This window comes from Podarcis gaigeae (genome assembly GCF_964106915.1).
Source record: "Podarcis gaigeae genome assembly, chromosome: 7".
Taxonomy (NCBI): domain Eukaryota; kingdom Metazoa; phylum Chordata; class Lepidosauria; order Squamata; family Lacertidae; genus Podarcis; species Podarcis gaigeae.
In genome coordinates, this window is record NC_139683.1 from 89,445,402 (window position 1) to 89,471,284 (window position 25,883).

The 25,883-nt window shown below is 39.9% G+C and overlaps 1 protein-coding gene across 11 annotated transcripts in view; it reads right to left on the reverse strand.

Moving 5' to 3' along the window:
• RALGAPA2 (Ral GTPase activating protein catalytic subunit alpha 2) overlaps positions 1-25,883 on the reverse strand; it is a 178,918-nt gene that overhangs the window by 138,117 nt on the left and 14,918 nt on the right. For all 11 annotated transcript variants that reach the window (XR_014566701.1, XR_014566702.1, XR_014566703.1 and 8 more), the window contains 11 exons: positions 17,912-17,969; positions 15,237-15,280; positions 10,643-10,820; positions 9,499-9,614; positions 8,831-8,969; positions 7,796-7,995; positions 7,200-7,424; positions 5,527-5,697; positions 4,143-4,280; positions 3,017-3,165; positions 578-689 (listed from right to left, as the gene is read on the reverse strand). Coding sequence is in view for 8 of the 11 variants with exons in the window: in XM_083748549.1 (XP_083604675.1) it covers positions 578-689; positions 3,017-3,165; positions 4,143-4,280; positions 5,527-5,697; positions 7,200-7,424; positions 7,796-7,995; positions 8,831-8,969; positions 9,499-9,614; positions 10,643-10,820; positions 15,237-15,280; positions 17,912-17,969 (1,530 nt within the window). In the remaining 3 variants the exon portion in view is untranslated. The remainder of the gene's footprint in view (positions 1-577; positions 690-3,016; positions 3,166-4,142; positions 4,281-5,526; positions 5,698-7,199; positions 7,425-7,795; positions 7,996-8,830; positions 8,970-9,498; positions 9,615-10,642; positions 10,821-15,236; positions 15,281-17,911; positions 17,970-25,883) is intronic.

Consider the following 25,883-nt stretch of genomic DNA (forward strand, 5'->3'; position numbering starts at 1 on the left):
CAAAGGCAACCCCCCAACAGTCAAGGCAACATCACTAATCCATGTTCTAGATTCCAAGGGAATAAAAAAAGTTGCACTCAGAAGCAGTAACTTTTCCACAGCCTAAAAGCTTGTTACCATTATCTATTTTTGCAGTCCGAAATGTGTCAAATGTAGGATATTCATTCAATCCATTTATTCATATTCTGACCAATAACTCCTAATTCTCCTTCTTAAGATACAAGACCTATAATACATTATTTGCAATTAAATTGCCAAAAACTATTCAGAACAAAGGAAGGCGCTCAGAGTAGAGTCTTTGGAATTGTTGAACCTAACTTAGCCATGTTTATTAATTTCAATAGATTTCAATATTTCCATACCCTTTAAGCATTCCTGTACTTTATTTTCTAACTTTATAAGTTCAGCTGAACACTACTGCTACCAGCCTATCATTTTCCCGAGGAACAACATTACACTGTTTTTTTCTTACTAAAAATCTTTCTGCTCTAACTCTCACACTGTTAGAGGCAGTTTTCACACACAGGAAAAGTTAAGCACTCTGTAATTACAATTATTTCAAGATGACGGCCCATACCCGAAACAATAATCCTGCTAAACTTTGAGCAAATGTATCCTTTACATGGTTCTCTTTTGATCTATTCATGACAACTTCTGTTATCTTAAGTAGTATCTGTAGCATTTGCTCCCTAAAACAAAACAGAAAAACCACATGTTTAGAAATAAATCCCATAATTTTATTTTACAAATGAAAAATACACAAAATATATTAACAAATGTGATGCTCAGAATAATAGCTACACTCCCTCAGAATAATTTTGGCACTGCCATTCTGCCAGACAGGATGGTGTTCCAAAAAAGATCATTTGGATTCTGCAAAAGACATTTAAGTGCATGTAAACATCAGGTGGGACTTGAGCCCTACCTGGTGGATGAATCACTGCTCCAAATGGAATTTTCAAAAGAAAGGAGACACATAACAGAGAACAGTGACAGCCAATCAAAACCAGAACAATGAACGAGACTCTCTGTGGAATAAATAACAACAAAGAAAAGGAGAAAAGGCTCTGGTAATATGCCGTGCGTGTAGAAAAACAACAAAGCCAGGCAGCTCAAGGCAAAATCCCATACTGCAGAGTGAGGCCCTGAAGTCCCCTGTTTACATGCACAGAAATCCTCTTTGCAAGAAAGAACCCAAACGGTCTTTTCTCTGTACATGTAATGGAGACCTCAGGTGGGACACAGCGGTGACCCATGTAAGGCAGAAAACTACCAAACCCCCCCCAAAAAAAAACAAGGAAAAGGCTGCCTAGTGATTGGGCAGGGTGGCCATTTTGTAGTGCTTGATAAAAGCACTGGCTTTGGTCCAGGTGGAAGCTCTACAAATTTCTTGCATGCAGCATTCAGAGAAAATCCTGTCTGAGGCACTAGCTGAATGAGAATTTTTTTTTGTAGATGGTGGCAATGTAAGGCAGCTGTAAGTTAAGAAATGCAGGCCTTAAGTCACCTAGTCAAAGTAGAGGTGAACACTTTCCAGCATAGGAAAGAATGGAAAGTGGGGGACTGAGAGTATACGACTGGCAGAAGGACTTGATTTAATAAATATACACCTTCAATGCACTTCACACATCCAAGGAATGTCAGGCTTTTTCTGGGGGGTGAGGTGAAGAGGAGATGGACAGAAAGAAAAAAAGGGTCCGCTCCTGCTTGACGTGCCTCTGCTGGTTATGGTGGCTGCTAAGGGCAAGTTTCCTTTGAGCCGTCTGTTCTGAGATACGCAGAACACATCTAGTTCTTGGGGAAGGGCGGGGGGGGACTCTGGCAAACTCACTTGGCTGCTGCACAGATTCTAACACACCTGACACTTGCCTCTGTTCACTGCTACCTTGCTCCTGTTCTTCTTCACCCATTATTTCCAACGCCTTTCCTTTCCTTCTGGGGTGTGATCTGTCTCGAACCACCAGTCCAAGACCTCGTTCTCTTCCCCTTCCCATTCTCTGGAATGCTCTTGGGGTGGTGGTCTCCACCACTCCTCCTCCTCCTCCTCCGGCCAGTCCCTGACATTACCTGTGTTGTGTTCTGATCCATGTATATGACACACTAAGTCTGTGCCAATAAAGGAGATTGATTGATTGATTGATTGATTGATTGATTGATTGATACTGTAAAGTACCCTGTGATCTTTGGATGAAGTGTGGTACAGAATTGAAATAATAATAAAAAAACACTGATGATTCCAAAGAGGCAACATATTTCGAAAATTCCATTTGGAGCAGCAATTTTATCTTCAACCACTAGATGGAGCACAAGTCCAAGGTGAGAACACTTACTTATTTTAATATTTTATTGTTCCATTATTTTAATGTTGTATTTTATTTTTGTTTTTAAGTTGTAATCATTCATCTTGTTTTTATTATTGCTTGTAAGCCGCTCTGAGCCCAGTCTTGGCTGGGGAGGGCGGGGTATAAATAAATAAATAAAAATTATTATTATTATTACTTGCCCAGAGAAAGTGATATCACAACCCGAACAAAGGAAAATAGCACTTTCCATGCATTTTTAAAGTACGCTTACTAGATATGGAAAATAATAAATCAACACAGTAAATATGACACTCTGTATCCATGAAGAATTGCATTAAACCAGAAGTTAGAAACCTCCAGCCTATGGGCCAAATTTGGCCTGCCAGGTCTCCAACGACCCCCATGTAGATAATGCATTTGGAGATCTTTCCCTTTTAAAGATGGGGGGAAACAACAACCAAAGGTCATGATTTCAAAACTTATTTCTATGTAGAAAATTTCAGATAGGGTTGTAAAAAAAGAAGGTACAGTATGTTTTATAAATTTATACATGTTTTAAAATTCTGAAATATTCAATGCTAGCAGCAGAGCCTACTTAGAAATAAGAGCCGTTAAGTTCCATGGGACTTGTTCCTAGGCAGACTCAATGTTTTAGATCATTTTTGAGATATGTTACGCATGTCACACATAGAGGAAATACATTAAAAACATACCATGTCTTTTTATTCATTGGAAGATCCATAATCATGCGCCTAAATATACTCAAAACAGCTCTGCATGCATCAACTTGCTCCTTCAGGAGTGCAGGTATTTCAGTACATGGTTCCAATAAAAATACATTTGCAGAGTTTGTCAAGAATACCTTAATATTTTGAAGGAAGGAAAGAAGAAACAAAGGGGATGGTGAGAAGAAGAGAAATCAACAAATTTTATTCAGTTATTCTAATGTTAAACTACATCCTGTTTAGAACACTTAACATGTATTCTCACAACCACAAACAGGAAAGCGCCTTTACATTCCATTTATGGTAAAAGGCATACAGAGTTTGGTTTTCAAAACGCTTTGGGACCACTCACCACCGTTTTTTATTCTAGTGGGATATATGATTGCTGGTGAGCCACAAAACCTTTCTACAGGTGGCATTTCTCTTCCTAGGAGAAATTCAGGAACTTTCTCTAAAAGACTTTGGGGGTTCTAATACATTATTGTCTCGCTCCAAGATTATCAGAAATAATATCTGATAGTAAACATAAGATAAAAAAACAAATAAATAGTTGTCATCCCTTTTTCTTCCCCTTTGCCTCCCAATAAAATACTTTATTTTTTGAAATTTGTCTTAAAAGGCATTTCTTTAGAATTTCTCACTAAAATCTCCTCATGAGCTAGATATTTGTATTGTTAAAACATTACACAATATTTTTGTTTTGTGCCCCCTGGACTTTGCTAAAGTTAATCTAAAGGTCTTTACTGTTTAATATTTATAGAATTTAGCAGAAGGAAAGGGTCTTTAGCATTATAACTTAGAAACTCCCAAGGCTCCTGGGCAGCCTAGGGATTCTCTAGGCTAGGATCAGCCTAGAGAGCATCTTATTATACTTCTTCTTTGGAGGGCATACAAAAACTACCAGTAAAAGTAAAAACTACCAGAAAGCCTCTCAACTACCACCCAGTTCAATCGCATCAATTTCCAGATTTTTAGCAGCTTGAAAGAAGCAGCAGCCCAGTAATACTTTCAGTGATATTTGTCCAAAGCATTCATCTTCAGACACAGAAATAATAATACTGGAAATAGAAATATTCTGCTCCATTTGACTATCGTGACATCCCATAAATGTTACCTGTAGTGTAGCTTGAAGCCCTGCTTTGACATTCTTGCTTTCATCTTCTAATATACACCCTCTATTAACCGCATTAGAGAAGGAATGTGATCTTCCCCAACTAGATGACCTTTTATGTCCAGAATGGCCAGTTGCAAGCTTCAAAAAAGAAAAGAAAAAATGACAATATGCACTGGTTAAGACAGCATATCAAATTTATTTTAAAATGGTTAAGGTGTAATAATTTAAATGCAGCAGGTCAGCCCAAGAAGTACAAGCAACTTCCACGGCCCTTGAAGTCTTTCAAAAATCTGCAAGTCATGTCTTTCTCCAATCCTAAACATGCTTCTGTTGGATGTAATCCCCAATGAAATCAGTGTTATTCCGAAGTTCCAATATCTATTTTTATTAACTAGTCAGAATTGTATCATATAAACACACCCAAATGCTTCTTAAACTATGACATTCCTTCCTGTCAATGCTCCCACCAGGAAAGTCAGTGTTGTCATGAGTAGGCGCCACACAGTTGGGCAACACATGTTACCACTAGGGCAGGCGATATCAGGTTTTCAACACCAGCTGAAGACCATGATATAGTGACACACTGTGGTGCTGCAAAGGAAAGAGCATCACCCCTGGCCCCACAAGGCGCCAGGGTGAAACCGCTGCCACTCCGCTGCCAGAGGTTCAAGATTGCTGCACTCCAGGCAGTTGGACTAGATGACCCTCATGGTCCCTCCAATTCTGCAATTCTGTGAATACTTCTATAGGTCTAATATATTAATAGGAAAGGGTAAGTTCATTACTTGCAGTATTCACAAGCCAAGGAAAAAAGTACATTTTATTACTCTGATGTTTTATAATTTATTCCATCATGACATAGCTGATGTTTTATCGATTGGGTTGTATCCAATCGTATTGCTCAGCTGGCAGGAAGGCTTCCATCATCAGAACAGGGAGGGAAGCAATTTTCAGTCATTCCTTCTTCTCCACTCTCATCCCACCTCTAAATCTGCTCCAGCTGGGTGACACCATTGATACAACCCACTGAATTTTTACCTTTTGTACACTGCTTTGGAATCTCTCTGCAGGAAGGGCAGCATATAAATATTTTTAATCAAATAAATAAATGTCATACTATCACACAGAGGAATATAACAAAAACTTGGGAAGAAAATATCCAAAAGTGGTATATTTGTCCTTATTGGGAGGTCGTGAGTATTTGATTTGTTGGCTAGGAGGGAACAGGCACATTATTGGTGGTAGACAGCTAGATGAAAGACCACAAATGAAACTCTGTGAAGTTCTATTATTCTTAGCCTGGCTAGTCATCATAAAGCACACAAACCTCAATTAATTACACAGTATAAACTATCCACCTATTTAATAAAGGCTGGTAGCATACATGTTTGCCTTCTGTTTCTGCTGCTGGATGATCTAAGACGTCATCATCATGAACCATTTCCTTCATATCCGGTTCTTCCATGAACACAGGCTTCTCTTGGAGTATCCACTTCCTATATACCTTCACTACTTTTTCTGTTGACGATATCTCAGATGAAGGCAATAAAAAAGCCTAAAATGTCAACAGTACACATTACTGATACATAAGAGAAATAAAGTACACTTGCACAGATTGAAAGTACATTACAGATGAATGTGTGCAGGCCAGAAGCAGCTCCTGGCGCTCTCCTATCAGGCTACAGCATCTCCTCCTTGGCCCACTGCAATTAGGCTTGAAAAAAACATTCTGCTAGAAGTCTTTGTCAAGCCTTACTGTGCTGCAGGGAGGAATTTCAAGGACTCCCCCCCCCCCACCCATGCCACAATTAGGCTTGAAAGACACCTTTTGGGTACAATATAGGTTTTTCCCCTCCAGTAGATTGGAGGTGGTAAGAGTGAGTGTACTATATTTGTGTGCTACACCCATCTTAGATCAGAAGAGAGCTATCCAAAACATTTTAAGATTTGGTTACGCCACTGCAATGCACCGCTTCAATACATCAAGCCAATATGCAAATAATTAAAAAGGAGCATTCATTGCATATCATGAAAATTATGCAATAAGGTCACAGATCAAGAAAAGCCAAACTTGAGGTTCTCTTGATATAATTTTTACTACAGGATAATGAACCAAGAGATCTGCAATCTTTTTTAAAAAATGATCAGCCTTTTAAAGGTTTTTGAATCCCAAATGATTCTCTGATTTTACAAAGCCATGTGTAAGTAGTATGGACATTTTTGTTGATAGAACAGACCCTCTACAAATTAGGCTACAATTCTATGCATATTCCTTGGAAGTAAGACCCACTGAACATACAGGATTGGACATCCACGTAAACAGACAGAATTAGACTTTACATCAAATAAATTCTGTGACACAAAACAACCAACCTGTTCAGATATTTATAACAGGTACAATTGGTTTGGCTTTATACTTTTCTTCCTCTACTGTGTCATTGTAAATGAGGATTCATATTATTTAACTTGGTGTTGGTTCACAAATTCCACATCACCTCACTATAAGTTAGATTTCTTAATCCCTTCTTGGGGTAACATAGGGATCAAAAATACAAGTACAGTGGTACCTTGGTTCTCAAACTTAATCTGTTCCGGGAGTCCGTTCAACTCCCGAAACAGTTTGAAAACCAAGGCGCAGCTTCTGATTGGCTGCAGGAGCTTCCTACACTCAAATCAGAAGCTGCAGAAGCTGCGTCTGGCATTCAGCTTCCAAAAAACATTCGAAAAACTGGAACAGTCACTTCTGGCTTTGTGGCGTTCAGGAGTTGATTTGTTCAAGAGCCAAGCCATTCAACTACCAAGGTACCACTGTATTTGCCTTTGAACATTCGAATATGTAAGTAATGTCCAAGTTAAACTAAATAGTGCAATTCAAAAGTATGTCAGAAGAGGGCATATTCCACCTAACAGTATTTAAGTTTTCCTTTTCTGAAAAGCTAAGAGTAGGGACAAAAACCCAGCTCCTTGTTTTTCACCTATTTCTTAATAGAAAAAGCGGTACTAAACCTAGCACACTACTGCATTTCCACAGCATACATACATTCACCCAGAACTAACCTGACGAAATACTTCATTGACAAAATTGACATAACCTCGTGTAGACAAAAGGATCTGTTGCACCATCTCATAGACGGCCCGGTGTTGTTCTTCAATACTGCAAAAGCTGGAATCACTGAGCCTCCTCTCAGTCAATGTGCCATTAGTTGAATGACTTTTCTCCTGATCCAATACAACACTGTTCTCCACTTCAGAATTTTTATCTTGAATTGCACCGCCCACACTCTTAAGTAACATTGGGGAGGGGGGAGAGAGAAGACAGCAAATTATAATTTATAAACTTAATATGTAGTGGCTTAGCATTAGGTGTGAATCTTTTACATAGTTCAAGATACATTTGTTTAAATCCATGTTTAAAGCCACATTTCATTTTTTTTAACTGCCAATTGTCACAAAGATGTTATTCTACTATTGAAGAAAAGCTTATTTCAGAACACATTCTATGTAATTATGGCTAACAGTAACTCTCAAAACGCACAAACAGAATGGGTAAAGCCCATGTAAATATCACAGTTCATTTAACAAAGCATTAGCTATAACATTCCAATTTAACATTTTTTAAAGGAATACAAACATGTATACAATTTACAACTCACTTGAATGATTCTGGGCAAAACGTCCCCTCCATTTTTAGAATTCTGTGTTGGTGTGAAGTACTTCTTTTCCAGAAAAAAGTTTACAAGCCATTTAATAAAGGCTACACGAGCTGTCATGTATGGTATTTTTGTGCTATAAATGTTTTCATTATTACAAGCTACACTAACATACGCTGGTTTGGGTCGCAGGCCAGGAATGTCTGTAAATCAGAAAACAGAAAGTGTAATTCTAAAAATTTTGACATTGTGAATTACACGGTTCACAGTGTAATTTTTCCACTCAGTGAAAACAATGAAGAAGAGAAAGCAATATTTTGTACAAGTATTGAACTCCATGCTTGAAACATTACAAAGCCATATAAATGATCATTTATCTTCCTCAGGCAAAAAGTACAGAAAGGGTGGCTTAAATTTAGAAAGTCATCATATATCACTTGAACGATCTAAAGTGTCACAAGTTTCACATGTGAATTGTTTCTCCGACACCTCCAGCTTTCTACCCCTACAACTTGATTATATAAAAAGACATAACACTCAGGTTGTTTTGCCTTTAGCTTTTAAAGAGAAGTGAAGCTTTTACTACACCATTGTTAAAATCATGCCTACTGAATAAAAGACAAAGGTTGCAATCCAATGCATGCTTACCTGAAAGGAGAACACATTTAGGTCAGTGGGCCTTCCTCCAAGCAAGCATGTTTAGGATCAGGCTGTAAGATCCTCAACCCTAAACACATTCACTTCCCTAAAGCATTCTTGTAACCCTTACAGCAACCCTCTAAGGTAGGTCAATTTTATGCCATCTCCATATTGCAGGTGGTTGGCTGAAGCTAAAGAACCGTGACATGCCTGGTGTCCCCTGATGGGCACCCTTCTGCCACTCTCATGGTTCTCTGGATCAGAGTGAACATATTTAGAACCAGAGAGCATAGTAAGAAAATATATTCAAATGTGTATAAAGAGACATTAAGAGACGCACGGAAAATATACGTATCTCACACTTTATTTGGAAAAAATAAAAATAAAATGGCTGCTCACCAAGCACAGGTTTGTATACGTTGGTTAGTTTTGTAAAAGAGGGAAATAAATGAGGAAGGTAATACTTTCTGAACAATGCAAAGAGAAACTTAAATCCGGTATCACAGTTCTCTTTATTCTTCCATTCCAAGCTCGCAGCCTACACCAGAGTAAGGAGTGTCATGTTAATACACAGCATACTGAAAAATAAGTCTAAATGAAACACTTTATATGAGCACTTAAAAAAATGCACTGCTCTCCAATCCCATATTTAGGCCTCAAGACAGACGAGTTTAGAAATCAAGCAGACACTAAATAGAAATTACTTGGTTACTGATGTTACTTTGGAAGATATTGAAAACACTTCTCTTCATTATCTTCTTGTTTGAACACAGTGCACAGTCAATACAGACAAGATGTTGGCTGATCTTAAAAGTCATGTTGGAACACAGGGGAAGAGGCAGTGCCATAGAGAATGTCTAGGACCCAAGCCTAGACTCTGCTATGAAGTGCACACATTAATAATGAAGACACTAGATACTGATGAACATCCTCAGCGACGAATTATGGAATTGTGTCCTTACAATATACTCTGCTTTGTTATCTTGTGCTTATTTAGATATGCTGTGAGCAGGTGAATATATCATCAAGTTAACCAACGCTGAAGAAGCAGATTTACATGTAATTACCTGGATCACCATATATTTTAACAGTAGCTGAAGGAAATAGCATGTTGGGTCCTCAGCCGTTTTTTCTCCAGAAACATGTGGTAAAAGTGGAGTTATTTCTTCAGGATAAATCTTTGCTAAAATAAAAAAGAAGTAATTTTGAAAGATTTAAGACACAGTTGCATAAACACCTTCTTTTTTTAAAATGAAAAATTGGGGGTGGGAGCTCAGTCAGCTCAAGTACAGAGACTGCGGGCACCAGAATCCTCCACTTTCAGATGGCTTTCCTCCTCTCCGGTAGAAGAAAATCCCCAGGATTATTGTTCAGTAAGGTATAAATACCCATGCCTATAGGGGCCACTGGATCTAGAGCAGCCCAGGACTTTATTGCTATATAGATGAGGGTGGGATCCTTTTTAGAGAAGGATCCTTTTTCTAGGTGTCCTTTTTCCTTTCCCCCCTTCCAACTGACACCCTCTATGTTCTAGAAGCCACTGAGACTAGATCCTTATTAGACTTTTGTGGGACTTTTAAAAATAAATCATTTTTCTTTTCAGTTGGGTAAATTTATATGCTTCTGCAAATCTGGGAGCAACTCAAGTATGCAGAAACTACTGTGTCATTTTCAGGTGACCCTCTGTAACTGAGAAAGTGACAGGCACTGGGCTACTAAAGGTTGATATCAGAAGGAATAGGTAGCACCTGCAGCAAAACTCTGCAGTGTATCCTAACACAAGAGCTTCTATTCAAGGTTCTAGTTAGCCGTGTCTTCCTCCAGGGTATCAAATTCCATTCCTTTCCCTTGCCAATTTCCCTTTTTCTTTTCTAAGTAAGACTCAGTATACTGGGGCTACTGAGGACCCCTCAACCATGCCCAAAGGAAGAAGTACCTATAAGAACATCTGGAGACATTTCCTAATGTGAGAGAGAGAATGCCACTACTATGATGAAACCTGCAAAAATACTTGCACATTGTCTAAAACCAAACAAAACCCACACTTTTTTCTTTGAAATTGTTTTTTCTCAAATGCAAATTTAGAGAGATTCAATCTATGGATTGACTAAAATTCATATGATTAATCAACAAAGTTTCTTTAATCAGGAGACAGTGCAACTAAAAACTTAAGATACTTGAGAAAATATCAGAATATAGCAAAAAACAAACCATCAGTGTGACTGGGAGGAGGGCTAATGAGGGTATCGAGTGTACATGGACCTCGTGAAGACATCACTGCAGGAAAACCAGGAATGAGGCAAGCAAAGATTAACAGTTGCTCTTCTGCACAATTTGTCTGGAGAGCTTGTAACCAGAGAAGAAACAGTCTGATTCCTTCACATCTTATCTAGAAAGAAGACACATTTTAGAAAGCAATATAAAAAGAACAGTTCAGCAACGCTGGGAAAATAAGAAATAGAGTTAACACCTTAATAAAGTACTTTGTTGTAACTGCTTTCAACCATTACTGCCAAAAAGGGTCACTGCATTCACTTTGCAGAGAAAGTTTTCCCTTTGAAGAAGTTTGCAATCAGTTGTTTAATTGGAAAAAAGATTGGGCACTATAGTTAATACTGCCATATTTTCCGAAGTCCAGGTTTCAGACGGAACCGATATGACTTCCATTTATGCAATATGACTTCTACCCTCTCCTTCCCCTCCACATGCCCCATGGTGTCCCCAAATCTGTTCCGAAGGACTGAGGTAGACCCCAGAAAAGATTCAGCAGGTGTGCAAGGGGAGGAGGGGAAGGTTCTGTTGTGCACATGAAAGTCTTTCTGCTTGCACAAGAAGCTACTTTGTGCTATTTTGAATACAACCCATTGTTTCCATATTTTACAAGAAAGACTGCAATGACTGAATGAGTAGCTTTCTTGCTCCTTTCTTATCCCAACCATTATTCCATTATTCCAAGGATATTGGAATATTAAGATTGTATTGTTTCTTGCACCAGCTAAAGACTTTTTTGTTTCAAGCATGTAATCAGACATACAATTTTTAATTTTATCTTATTATGTATAAACAACTGATGATTTTTAGGTTTACTTGCTTAATGAATATTTTATGTTCTATGTAAACCGCTTAGAGATTTATAGATGATTAAGCAATATATAGATATCCTAAATAGGCTGTATCTCTGTGCACCTGGAAAAAGAGAAAGATCCAAGGAAGTGGAATTGCTGAGCCAAGGAAAGAAAAAAAACTCTGCAGAAAAACAAAATGTTAGGTACACAACATCTCATTGCTCAAACAATGGAAGAAAGAGGGATAACACAAGTGCCGCAGCAACTAAAAATTTTTATTGAGCTCAGGGCTGAAGACTATTTCAAGGTCATCCACTGCACTTGTGTAGCATACCTCTTACTGCTCAGGATTCCCGGCTTTCTTTTACCCTTGATATACTGCTTTGCTATCTTTGTTCTGAGCTCTTGCCTATGTTTGGACCCTGTGTCAGTCTGGAAATATCTGAAATTTCCAAGTTTTCTTACAATACATCTACTTATTTCTTGACCTTAAATCTATCTGTATCATTGCTTCTTAGCACATTTCAAAATATTAAAGTTGTCTTGTTTATACTTCTGTGATACATTCAGGGCCTTTCTTCAAGCTGGAACTCACTGGAACTCAGTTCTGGCACCTTCCAGGTGGACACCATTGCCATTATAAGAGAACAGGGAAGGGTTCATGGTGAGTTCTGGCACCTCTTTTTTTTAGAAAAATAGCATTGGGTATGTTCATACATATTTACCACTGTACAAATACAGCGTTCCGGGCAACTAGATCCTATCAAATAAAACTTCGGTTTATTACTTTGTTTACCGATTCTAATTACAAGTGTGCCCACAGCAAGAGACACCCCATTAGCATTGTCAGGTGGGTTGCTAAATCTGTAGTGGATCTGCGAACTCTCTTTCTAGCCATTTTACAAAATTCTGCAAACCTAAGTACACTGCTATCACCACTACTTAGATAGAAGGTATACCAGTTTCCACAGCATGTGATGGCACCCAGTCTATTAGAGGCTTTCATGCCACTCTGTGGGGGCTACTGAAGACTGAAAAGTCCTATGGCAGGTCATATCTTCAGCTGTAAAGGATGTGACAGGTCCACAACAACTCCAAAGCTTAAGAGCCACTCTCTTGATTTCACGAGTGGACATGAACAAAATACCTTACACACACAGCTACACAAAAGAGATGAGAACATGCAATACTTGAATCCATCATTCTCCACCATATTCTGAAAGACAGCTTTGAACAGTCTAACCGGAGATTGCTTCAAATTGCAGCCACAAGTTTATAAGCAGGTGTGGCTGACTGCATGCTGGTGTCATATTGCTCTAACACAGAACATCTTTGTTCCTCCATTTTTTTTTAAGCTGATGCAAAATAGCTCTATCACTTGCTGCCCTACAGACTATAGCTCAGTAATAGAACACATACTCTGCATGTATAAGATCCCAGGTTCAATCACTGACTTTGCCAGTTAAGAGGATCAAGCAGCAGGTGATGGGAAAGGCTTATGAGCCCCTGGAGAGCCAATCCGAGTCAGAGTAGACAAGGGATGAGGAACCTATGGTCCTTCAGATGTTGTGGGACTCCTGCTACCATCAGCACTTGCAACAATGCTCAGTGGTCAGGAATGATGGGCACTGTAGTCCAGTAACATCTGAAGGACCAGTTTCCCATCCCTAGAGTAGACAATACTGGGACAGATGTACAAACAGTATTGCCTGATATAATGCAGCTTCCTGTGTTACTACTTATTTTATTAAACTTTTTATATCCTACATTTTGTAAAGCATTTGTGATTATTTTAGTGAATAGAAGATGGAGCCCTAGTTTTTCTGGGCTACATTCAGGTTGTATGTTCCAATTTTTTCATTAGGCTTCATAATATTGTAGTATTCTTCTTCAGTGTATCTGAAGAAGTGTGCATGCACACGAAAGCTCACACCAAGAACAAACTTAGTTGGTCTCTAAGGTGCTACTGGACAATTTTTTAATATATATTTCTACTGCTACCTAATTGTAGCATCACTATAAGATACAAAGCAACAATAGCTAAAGGTTAGAAACATTTCTGCAATGGGAACACAGGCAGAGGATGGGAAAAGGTCCCTGCTAGAACAGGAGACACCTCCAAATTATAACAGGACCATCTTGCTTTCTGAGTTAAGACTCCTGGTTCCTCTAAATCTCCAACTGTACATGAGCACTTGAAAGAATGAGCAGTTGAAAGCAATTAACATGTACATAGCTTAGGAACTCAATTAAAACAAAAGATACATATTATTAATGGTTCAGTCTCAGTTCCTTGGGTTAGCAATGAATTGGAACCGTCGATACCCTCCCTTCAAGGCCTGCCCTTTCTCAAAACCTCTTGGGCGAGGATTACAAAAAACAACCCATTTTTACAACTAACACCTAAAGAGTGGTGTAGATGGCAAATACATCTGGCCCCCCTGAAGTCACCCTTGACGCCCATTCTGGACCATCCAGCATTCTGTTTTGATGATAAGTATTATCAATATCAATGCTGGGAACAAAAAGGAATATATAGGATCAAAGCTATTATGCCTATGTCAGCATCTTTATTAAAGGGTAAACTAAAAGATAGCCCACATAGTAAGCGCCAACTAACCCACGTTCTCTTTTGTTCAGTACTGCAGCACAAAGGAGAGGGTCACTGCCCGCTGACTCCCTGTGAGCTACTTTGCATTAATGTGACCTTAAGTAATAAGGGTATGGCTTCTAATATATACAAAATTCTACTTAGTAAAGCATCAGGCTCTTCCCAGGGACTACGATCAAAGTGGGAGAGTGATCTGGGCCTTTGGATAGAGGAACAAGCATGGGAAGCAATATGGTCTAAAGCTACCTCTGCAAGAATACAGGAAGCCACACTGAAAACATTGCTAAGATGGCATTGGACTCCACTCCATCTATCTATAACCGGCAAAGGCTACTCCAGTTTAGGTTGGCAAGGTTGCGGACACACTGGAACACTGCTCCATATGTGGTGGGACTGTTGCATAGTTCAGAGATCCAAACCTTTGATGCTATTTGCATTATTACCTCACAGGTACTTTCCCCAGACCCAGCATTGGCACTCCTATCCTTGGAGTGTGGGACCAACTCATCTATCATGCAGAAATCTCTTGTGCTCATGCTTCTTGCAGCAGCCAGACTGACAGTGGCTGACCACTGGAAGTCCAAATCATCTCCTTCTCAGGAGCGGCGGCTAGCGAAAGTATGGGCCACTGCATTGTCAGAACACCTGACATAAACCGAGAGTCCATAATGGTTCATTGAAAATAGATCCTTTCTACTCAATATGGCATAAGATGTTTTCCTATGCTAACTCAACTGAACAGCCCACTTGTTTTACATACAAGTATGTGGAGAGGTTTTCTTGAGAACTTAATTGACCCACCTTTTTCTCCTTGCACAACAACTGAAAGTGGCATTGTACTTTCAGTAGCTTATTGGTTTTTACTCCTCCTCTGTATCTGTGTTTTATTTTTTGTACTTTTAGATCTATTTTTATTCACCATATCCATAATTTTTATTGTATTTTGTATGTGTTTATGCCAATAAACTTTTAATTTTAAAAAAAGGAACTCAAAGATGGTAACAAGGGTTAATAGGTAAATGGGGAGAAGTACTGAATTTCACATGTTAATTTGAATTAACATGTTGGTTTGTAAGCTTGGGTTGTAAACTTCTAATTATCAATGAATTTAAAACAGGAGTTGAAATACCTTAAGACAGTTTCCAGTGTGCAAAAGTTTCTTCAAAACTGAACCTGAAGAGTAAAAGAAAAAATACAGTAGGAAATGATGTCTTCAATCCACAAGTGAGTTCATTATGGCTGTTTATATACTAACCCAACTGTGCCATACTCCAGAATAAGGGTCATGACAAAGGAGGTGTCATATTTTCCATTGGCCACATCAGCCTAAGGAGTTAAAGAACACACCAACTCACACCTGGTCAGCTATACAGCTTTATTTCAGATATGGAGCTTCACATCCCTGCTTCCACCTATGTTGTAGATTTCTTTTACCAATAAGTAAAGCCTTTCAGGAGGGCTTCACTCCTGGGGCACGATTCCGTAATTCCTTCTCTGGAGGTTCCAATCCTCTCTTTTCCACTCCAGTCTTCTCAGAAGTAAATCCCAAACTGCAGGGACATTAAGACTTTCCAAAGTAACCTTGGTGTTCTGGAGGAACCTCTCACTACAGAGTGTCTTCCCTCAGTGCATGGCTTAAGTCCAGAACTCCTATGCTTCCGCAAGGAGAGGGGCTGGGTAAACCCAGGAGGCTGCAATTCCATTTATGGTCCTGTCCAATGGGGCTTAAGGGGATAACCTGCAGGTGACCTCTGGCAGGGGGTGAGAGCCAAGCCTTCCCAATCTCCTTGAAGAAGCCTTACTAAGCTTAGGGTCTGCCTATTGCAACCTGTTCCCTGCATTGTGCCCTTCTTCCTTCCTCCATGTTCCTTCCTCCACCCTCTTTTCTGCCTAAGGAATGACACCCGGGCTCCTTCCCTCCCATCAGGCAGATGATTGAAAATGCCCCACTTTGCTCCTCCTCCTTCCGAGGTAGAGACTTCAGGCACTGCCCAAATGTGGTCTCTTCAGGAGCTGTTGCCTACTTGGCATCTGGTAGTGTGATGGGCCAGCAAGCCTCAACATCTCTTCACAGCAACTTATTTGTACAACTTCCATAGAAATACTTAACATTTATATCTAGTTCCCAGAAACCACAGATAAGATGGCAATATTCTTTCTGCACCATATCATTTCAAACTGCAGATGAGGGTTCACCCTCATCAGCATGCAGAGGAAATGCTTATCTGTCATTTGGAAGTTGAATTGAGTGTTGGGAAATTGAAACTCGATCCTGACATGACGTAGGTGCCACTGTCAGGCAATTTTTCTGTCCACTGAGATGGTCTTCAACCAGTGCTTGAGGGGACTGCACACTCTCTAAGAGATCAGGTGCACTGACTAGGAGTGCCATTGGCGCTTGGTTGGGTTACTCATTAGTTAAACACCATTTGCAATCTAGCCATCACCCCAATTGTTTCATGCCCTTGGGGTCCTGGATGTCATATTGTTTATGCAGCATGGCACTTCTTTTAGCCATGACCTTATGACTTAAGCCAAGGTCACAACTTTATGTATAAATTAGGATTCTTTCAGGACTCTATGGAAGAAACATAATATATGTCGCTTTGAAGTACTTAAGTTTCTTTATACATGTTGGCCAAAGTAATTACCTGGTATTTGCCTCTCCCCATATGAACCGACCTGGACCCTGCCATCATTATCTCAGCGCCTGCTTCATGTGCCTCCTCGACGAGAGGTCCAGAAGATGGCAACCTGAGAATGGGCGTTTTCTGCAGTGGCTTCCGGTTTGTGGAATGCTTCCCACAGGGAGGCTCACTTCATTAAGGCACCAGGTGAAAGCATTTCTCTTTAACTAGGCCTTTGGCTGATTAATGTTCTATGGCATTTGAAATGTGTTTGTGGGAGGTGGGTTATTGGCTTGTTTTTGTTCTTGCTTTATTATGTACTGTATTTTGTGTTCTCATTTTGTATTTTTTGTTGTGAACTGCCTTGTGATCTTTGGATGGGCAGTATATAATTTTAATAAACATAATAGTAATAACTAGATTACTCATTGCAATGTTTTGGTACTGCAACAAATTACTGCTATTAATATTCCATATTTGATTTAAACTACATTATAGTACACCTGTATCCTATCAAGTTTCCTGGAAACAATCTTTTCCAAGTGACATGTGAGGAAAAGTAGCAAAAAGCAGGAAGAAACTGTCGTCAACACTTGCTGCTGCTCCTGATTTTTCCAGTTGGGCTGAGCTCCTCTTCCCCCTCAATTTTCCTATGGCAGAGCAGCAGGACCAGCTGCTCTAAGTGTGATTATATCGGCTGGGCTCTCCTAAGCCGACCTGCTCTGAGTGAAGTGACAAGAAGCTGACAAATTCCAGCTAGGCCTCAGAAGTACAACTTCTGGCTGTACTACATTCACTTCCAAGAAGCTTGGGTCTCCATGATTTTTCAACTCAGAAGCCACCTGGACCTCAAATTTCCATCCAAGCTGGTCATTAAGAAGACCAATGAAACATTAAGAATTTGGGACTGTGTTATTTTTATTGATTTGTAAGCTGCTCAGAGCTTTTCCTACTGAAGGGTGAAGTATAAATGCTTTGAATGCATTAATGTATGTTTAGAGACAATGATAAATGGTAGTAATAAGAAAAGAGTACCATCTAGCTCCATTAAAAGTATTTGACATTTGTACACTGGCTTTAGTGAAGGTGGAGAAATGTACCCCAACTTTTAATAAACTGAACTAAATTTTAAAAAATAATCTTAAAAAAATAATAATTAAAGCCAAACCTCACTTACCTATGCTGTGGAAATGCCACCGATAGAAAATTCTTTCTGGAAGTAGTTGTAATATTTTCTGGAGAACACAGATAATTCATATTTTATATCATATTGACAAAACAGCTGCTTGGCATCTACATTACATCACTTAAGTGCAATACAGATTAGGGTTTTTTAGGGAGGGTCAACGCTGTCAAATAATTTCTTTTACACTTAAGACTTCTGTTGACATGGAAAGAATCTCTTCACCAAAAGTATAAGAATCTTAGCAGGTAAAAACCTCTGGAATTTACAACATTGCTCAAAATTATTCATTATTGATCATTGTTAAGGAAAATTAGTTTAAAAAAGCAGTCAACTGCCATGTGTTTATGCTTTATGAAGTAGCTAGTACTCAAGCATTGTAAATACTTATGTTCAGGCAGCTCTGGCAATACATAATCTTAATGACAGATGACATTTAGTCTCTCTCTCTCTCTCTCTCTCTCTCTCACACACACACACACACACACACACACACACACACAATTCCTGCATTGCAGGAGGTTGGACTAAATGACCCTTGAGGTCCCTTCCCTTCCAACTCCACAATTCTATGATTCTATTATCTATATTTTTCCCAGAGAGCTATTAAGAAAAAACAACTGTCTCATTCTACTTCTAAATAGGCTGGGCTCTGCTCTACGTTACAAGCTTTTCCCCATTAAGGCTGGCTCAAGACATTTTGCTGCCTGCCGACAAAATGTCACCCACTCACTCCCCATTGAGTGGCCAACTGGAATGGCTGCTGAATCCTAGTTCAACACTAATAACAAAGCACTGCACTGCTCCTGAGAAGGATTAGCAGGGTGGAGGGCAAGGTGCTTTGACACACAGCTCTTTCTCCAACAGAAGGGTATGATCAGGGAGCTCAGGAGGAAAAACTGAGGCAGTAGCGGCAGGTGGGTATGTAGAAGAGGTGGTGGGTGGGTGCAAAGGAGGCAGAGGCACAGGGGTGTAGCATGGGGGGAGCTGCCGGGGCGACGGCCCCAGGCATATTTTTATGGGGGCTGCTGCTCACACCACCCTACCAGCCCTGTGCTGCTTTGCAAGGCTGGGGGCTGGCAGGGCAGTGGGAGAAGGATGCAACAGCCATGAACCCTTGCATCCTTCTCCCTGCCAGGCCCGAGCCACTCTGTAAGGGTGTGATCGCCCCAGACTCACAAAGTGGCTTGGGGTGGAGTTGCTCCAGTGGTGTTGGTGGCAAGGGCTGGGCTGGCAGGCTCCATTCACCCTCCGTGCCCTGTCCTGGGTGCCACCAAACCATGCCCTCCCACTGCAGAGGTGTGCATGCATGAGGAGAGGTGCAGGTAGTTAGGTGCAGAGGAGGGGGCAGCAAGTGGCAATGCTCCTTGGAGGCCACAACTGCCGCCTGAGGTGATGGCCTCACCTTGTCTCATGGCTGGGCCAGACCTGATTTGGAGTATGATTTAGTTGACTTTCACCCACTGTCAGTATGCTATGCTTGTATCCTTAACACATGATTTTGCACACCTTGAGCTGACAAGAAACATATGCTTTAGGCATTTGTGTCTTACAAAAGCGAAAGACCTATTCCAGTATAAATATATATATGGCAGTGAACTCCAAATAGCTAGTGACATTTTGTTTTTATTTTCAGAGTAAAGATATACAAAATAACTTAAGAAACCCCATGGTGCAGAATATTCCTTATTATGTTGTACTTTATTCATATGGAAATCCATTAGTACACTTGAAATATAAATTAGGTATTATGTCAAAGAAATACTTCAGGGGATCTGTCAGTTCTTTGATTCATAGGCCTCTTTCCTCCAGGCTATTGCATGACTAAGAATAATGTGAAGCATAACTTTGACATAGACAAGCTGCTCTGATAAGCAGAGGAGTTTTTTAAAATCTTAAAAAAAATTAAATGTGAACATATTTCTTACCAGATGATACTTCTTTTAACTACAGATAATCTAAAGCATTTAGATGTTATGCTAAGAAGAACTGCAATAATCCTCTTTTCCCATATTCAGCATTATGTAGCCATCCCCAATCTGGGTTAAAATAAACCCAAATACATTATTAAAACTTCAGCAGCAGCCAACCTCAGACTGAGCCTTAAACAGAACCACAGCTCAAATGCCGTTAAGAGAAACCCCTTTACTTGGAAAGTTCCCTGTCTGCTTCAGCAGCCATGATGGCAGCAGGGAAAACTGTGGGTCCACTGGGGCCTCTGAGCTGCTGTCCTTGGAATCAGGGGAGAGCAACACAAATTCCTCAGGCCAGACAAAATGGGTTCCACTTGCCCCACAGCTTGCTCTAAGGGCAGGACCTCTCCTATTCCAATTCCACCTCTGAATCCACCACCTCACCACTGAAGATTGTGAGTTGGACTTTGGTTATAACACCCATTATTTGCACCCACAAGTTATGTGAATAGGTGTACTATTTTAGGTTTCTCTATTTAAAATGTTTTTACCCTGCCTTTTTATTTATAAGCCATTCAAAGACAGCTTACAAATTTGAAATATAACATTAAATAACAGCTCAGATTAAACTAATAGAATCATTTTACAGTAGCATCCTCCAGATTAAACACTTAAGGCCTGAGGACAATGTCCCGTGTGCCATGACTGGTAAGGCACTTCCTCTGATTACCTACCTGATCTTTGATACTGGGAGCTCTTGGAAAAGAGTCACAAATGACCATCTTTGTAATTGTGCATATTTGCGTTTTGTTTTTTTAAAATAATTTTTATTAACTGACCAATCAAATCAAATCACATCATATAAATTTCAAATTACAAAGCCGAATTTTAAATTTTCACGGATTACGACCACAACCCAAGGTTCCACTGTAGCACCTTTGAATTGTGCTTGGTAACAGACCAGAAGCCAACAAAACTATTTTAAAATTGGCAAAATACCCATTAGTTCAGTTTCATTCAATAGCCTAACAAGTGTGTTTTAGACCAGTTGTATTTTCAAGTTAAAACTGCTTAATTGTTATATCACTTGTGGATTGAATTGGCACAAGTAAATGTTACCATACTACATGTGTTGGTTGGCTTACCAATGCCAGGATGTCTGCTATCTGGGTTTTTTTAATGGGTGGTCAGGTCTAAAAAAACCCTTCATACAACTGATGAAATGGACTTTAGTCAACAAAACCTTAAGACAAAAGTCATTAGTTTTTAACATGCTACATAGAATCATAGAGTTGGAAGAGACCACAAGGGCCATCGAGTCCAACCCCCTGCCAAGCAGGAAACACCATCAGAGCACTCCTGACATATGGTTGTCAAGCCTCTGCTTAAAGACCTCCAAAGAAGGAGACTCCACCACACTCCTTGGCAGCAAATTCCACTGTCGAACAGCTCTTACTGTCAGGAAGTTCTTCCTAATGTTTAGGTGGAATCTTCTTTCTTGTAGTTTGGATCCATTGCTCCATGTCCACTTCTCTGGAGAAGCAGAAAACAACCTTTCTCCCTCCTCTATGTGACATCCTTTTATATATTTGAACATGGCTTTTTTAGCTGCTGCGTCACACTGTTGGCTCATGTCAGGTTTGTGGTCAACCAAGACTCCTAGATCCTTTTCACATGTACTGCTCTCAAGCCAGGTGTCACCCATCTTATATTTGTGCCTCTCATTTTTTTGCCCAAGTGCAATACTTTACATTTCTCCCTGTTAAAATTCATCTTGTTTGTTTTGGCCCAGTTCTCTAATCTGTCAAGGTCGTTTTGAAGTGTGATCCTGTCCTCTGGGGTGTTAGTCACCCCTCCCAGTTTGGTGTCATCTGCAAATTTGATCAGGATGCCCTTGAGTCCCTCATCTAAGTCATTGATAAAGATGTGGAATAAGACCGGGCCCAAGACAGAACCCTGTGGCACCCCACTAGTCACTCTTCTCCAGGATGAAGAGGAACCATTGATGAGCACCCTTTGGGTTCGGTCAGTCAGCCAGTTACAAATCCACTGAGTGGTAGCATAGTCAAGTCCGCATTTTACCAGCTTCTTTACAAGAATATCATGGGGCACCTTGTCAAATGCCTTGCTGAAATCAAGGTAGGCTACATCCACTGCGTTCCCTTCATCTACCAGGCTTGTAATTCTGTCAAAAAACGAGATCAGGTTAGTCTGACATGACTTATTTTTCAGAAATCCATGCTGACTATTGGTGATCACAGCATTCCTTTCTAGGTGCTCAAAGACTGTTTGCTTAATGATCTGCTCCAGAATCTTCCCTGGTATTGATGTCAGACTGACTGGGCGGTAATTATTTGGGTCCTCTCTTTTCCCCTTTTTGAAAATAGGGACAACATTTGCCCTCCTCCAGTCTGCCGGGACTTCGCCTGTTCTCCAGGAATTCTCAAAGATGACTGCCAGTGGTTCTGAGATCGCATCTGCCAGTTCTTTTAATACTCTTGGATGCAGTTCATCTGGCCCTGGAGACTTGAATACATCTAGACTAGCCAAGTATTCTTGTACTATCTCCTTAGTTATTCTGGGCTGTGTTTCCTCTGCTGAATCATTTGCTCCAAATTCTTCAGGTCAGGCATTGTTTTCTTTATCGGAGAAGACTGAGGCAAAGAAGGCATTGAGGAGTTCAGCCCTTTCTGTGTCCCCTGTTTGCATTTCACCATCTTCTCCTCTGAGTGACCCCACTGTTTCTTTGTTCTTCCTTTTGCTATGAACATACCCATAAAAGCCTTTTTTGTTGCTTTTAACCTCTCTAGCAAGCCTGAGTTCATTCTGTGCTTTAGCTTTTCTGACTTTGTGTCTACACGTGCTGGCTATTTGTTTGAATTCCTCTTTAGTGGTTTCCCCCCTTTTCCATTTTTTGTACACATCCTTTTTTAATCTTAACTCAGTTAAAAGTTAATCCTTTTTTAATCTTAACTCAGTTAATCTTAACTCAGTTAAAAGAGCTACAAGAGTGTTATTTTTGTTTCAAAGTACATGCATTCTACTTGTGTGCAACCATGTATACCCACAGAGCTGGGAAATAAATATATAAATAGAATCATACCAGGAAATGTCGAGAGAGCGCTGGAGAGTCCATGTGGCTTGCCAGGAGCCCTTCCCTGGGGCCCTAAGAGGACATCAGTGAGGGTGGAGGAAGCTCTGAAGAGACCTGAGGCACAGCGGGCCTTTGTTTAGGCTGCTTACTTTCCCCGCCTAACAGCTGATGTGCCAAGCAGCACAGCAGTCACAGTTTTTCTGTGTGTCTTCCAGCCAACCCCAGAGCTTCAACGCTAGATATTTTGGTTTGGACTGGAGAGAGAGCAGGAGAGAAAGCTGAAAAGCAGAGGCTTTATAGAGACTTTATAGAGGGTGCTCCCCACTTTACACTAGTTCATTTATGTGAGTGGGGCCCCGGAATGCAGCCCCCGTGTAAGTGGGAGGACGCCTGTAGTCTCCAAAGGCACCTTCCCCCTCCCATATAACACACTGCAGTATATGCTACAAATAGTCCTAAAACTGTGTGTCTTGCAGGAGTTATAATACCATTTTACGCAAAAGGTTGGTGCTAGCTGCACTGAGGGACTGAGGATGAGAGAGAAACTTGGTGAACATTAAGACCCATGCCCCATTATAAGAGGGACAGGGAAACAGAAAGATCGGTGAGCGAAGTGTCTGAGGACAACCTGACACACCAGCTTCTACGTGTGAAGCACTGGATAGCAAGTAGAGATTGAGAGCACTGTAAACCCACACACTTTGTGAGGCCATCTGCCCTTTCTTACTTGGGGGAATTCTAAGCTCTCCAGTGATATTCTTCCCATCTTTCTGCCAGGGCCAGTGGTTCCTCTGAAGCAGCTATGGTTAAGGGCAGGCATGAGTTGTGCCCTTGAGATACACCACACATTTACTTTTAATGCAAACATTATTCATCTCGGAGACCTAAGATATTTAAAGCTAATTTGTGAAATGTTATTAACACCACTCACACATAAGCAAATGTTTCAAAATGTACAATAATTATGTAAATCTGTTTACTCATCTGGGATGTATTTCAGTTCTGATTCCAGATGCCAAACATTAATAATCCTAATTAACTGTTTATCTAATTAAAATAGAACATGGGGGAAGTTTTATTCCTGCTGACATAGGATGAAATATGCCAACCAACCAACCAATTAACTTAATTTGCTAGGGTTTAGAAACCCAAATGTTTAATTCAGATGACATTTACACTGTTTCTCCATCCCGCATTTGCTCTGAAGGATCCATAATGGGTTTGTAACAGCTCCTTTCCGAAGGACAATTCTAATAATAACTATAGGATAATACTATTAATTTATCAATTATTTTTTAACTGCTGGAAGTAAGCATTCAGGTTACCCAGGATTTCTCTTTAGGCTGAATGAATGAGCAAAACTAAACAGACATGTCAGATGGTTATGGCAATAATAACCTGTCTGCAGATTTTTGAAAGGAAAAAAAAGTTGTAAAAAATGAAGCAGCCACCATTATGAAATCATTAGGCCTTGCTGAGAGGATTCAAGTAAATGCCTCCTAAGTATTAAAAACGTTTAAGAGACTTTTAAAGCCAAAAGCAATATAACTAAAAAGTAAGGGCATGCATCTAGAACTATTCAGATTGTATCACAGATTGTATCACAAACCCTTTGAAGCAGTTAAAGCAAAATAAAGTATTTTATTATATTTTTTTTACAGTATTTGCATACTGTATTTCAGACAACTGTTAAAGCAGTTTTTTTATAAATTAGGGGACTAACACAAAGTTCAGTTGGACTTAGCTACAGAGGACTTTAGGCCAACCAACATATGTGCACCTCTGCAGCTTGAGGGTTCTTACTGGGGATCACTGTGCTGTTCCAAGCTGGCATGTAAGATAAAGGGAAGAGTCGTAGTTCTGTTAGCAGGAGTACCAATAGATTCTTTTTGGCACAGTACTCTTTACAATGTGAAAAGGGGACACACATTTGTATATTCCTTTGTGTTATATGCAAATTTGATTCTTCTTTCACAAGTGGTGTACAGAGCCAAAAAATAAATAAGTGGCCACAAACAAGAAATAATTTTTCCCTTAATAGTTTTTCCATACTAGAATTCCTGCCTGACAAACAGCTCACGAGCAACCACCACTGACATCTGACAAGGGCCAATGGTCAGGGATGATGGGAGCTGGAATCCAGCAATCTCTGCAGGGACACATGTCTCCCATCCCAATACAGAACATGCATCAACTGAAGTAAGGGGAACAGTACATGAAGTGCAAAGCTAGGTATGGTATTTCAGATGGTTGGTTAGTGGTGATTAAAATAAATTTACAGCAAGAAAGGTTCAGATGTCCATGCTTAGATAGATTCAAGATTAAACTGTTTAAAAGCAAGAATCAGGTATTATTTATAGTCATAATAACTACAGTAATGCAATCAGCACAGGTCAAACAGCCACCGTTTTATTTGTTGTTGTTTTTAGCAAAAAGAGTTGGAACCCCTAATAAAAATATATCCTGTTGTTGTCATTGTTATATTTATTTACATCCCGTCTTTTTTCCTGACAGGAACGCAAGGTGGCTTACAGATAACAACAACAACTAAAAACCCCAATCGGGCTCATTTGCTAGGTGGGAAAGAGTGGGATTATTTAAGCTCAGAGACTTCTACACTTGTCAAAAGCCCCTTACAGCTCCAGAAATAAAATTTATATTTAAAGATATACCATGTGGCTACATAGACATTTCAGGATCAAATCAGAAACTGGGATGGCTTCTTTAAATCTGGGACTGTCCCTGGAAAATAGGGACACTTGGAGGGTCTGGATTATACAAAATTAAACGTAACACATCCAGCCTTTGCTACTGGCTAGGCAATTTGCCTGGTTCTCTAGTGCACATGTGGTGGTTTGGCCCAAAAATTATTCTCTTTTGGTAAGTTTTTCAGACAATTAATCAAATGATGGGGAAATTGCTACAACCAGACCCAAAATGAGCTGTAATACCTTATTTT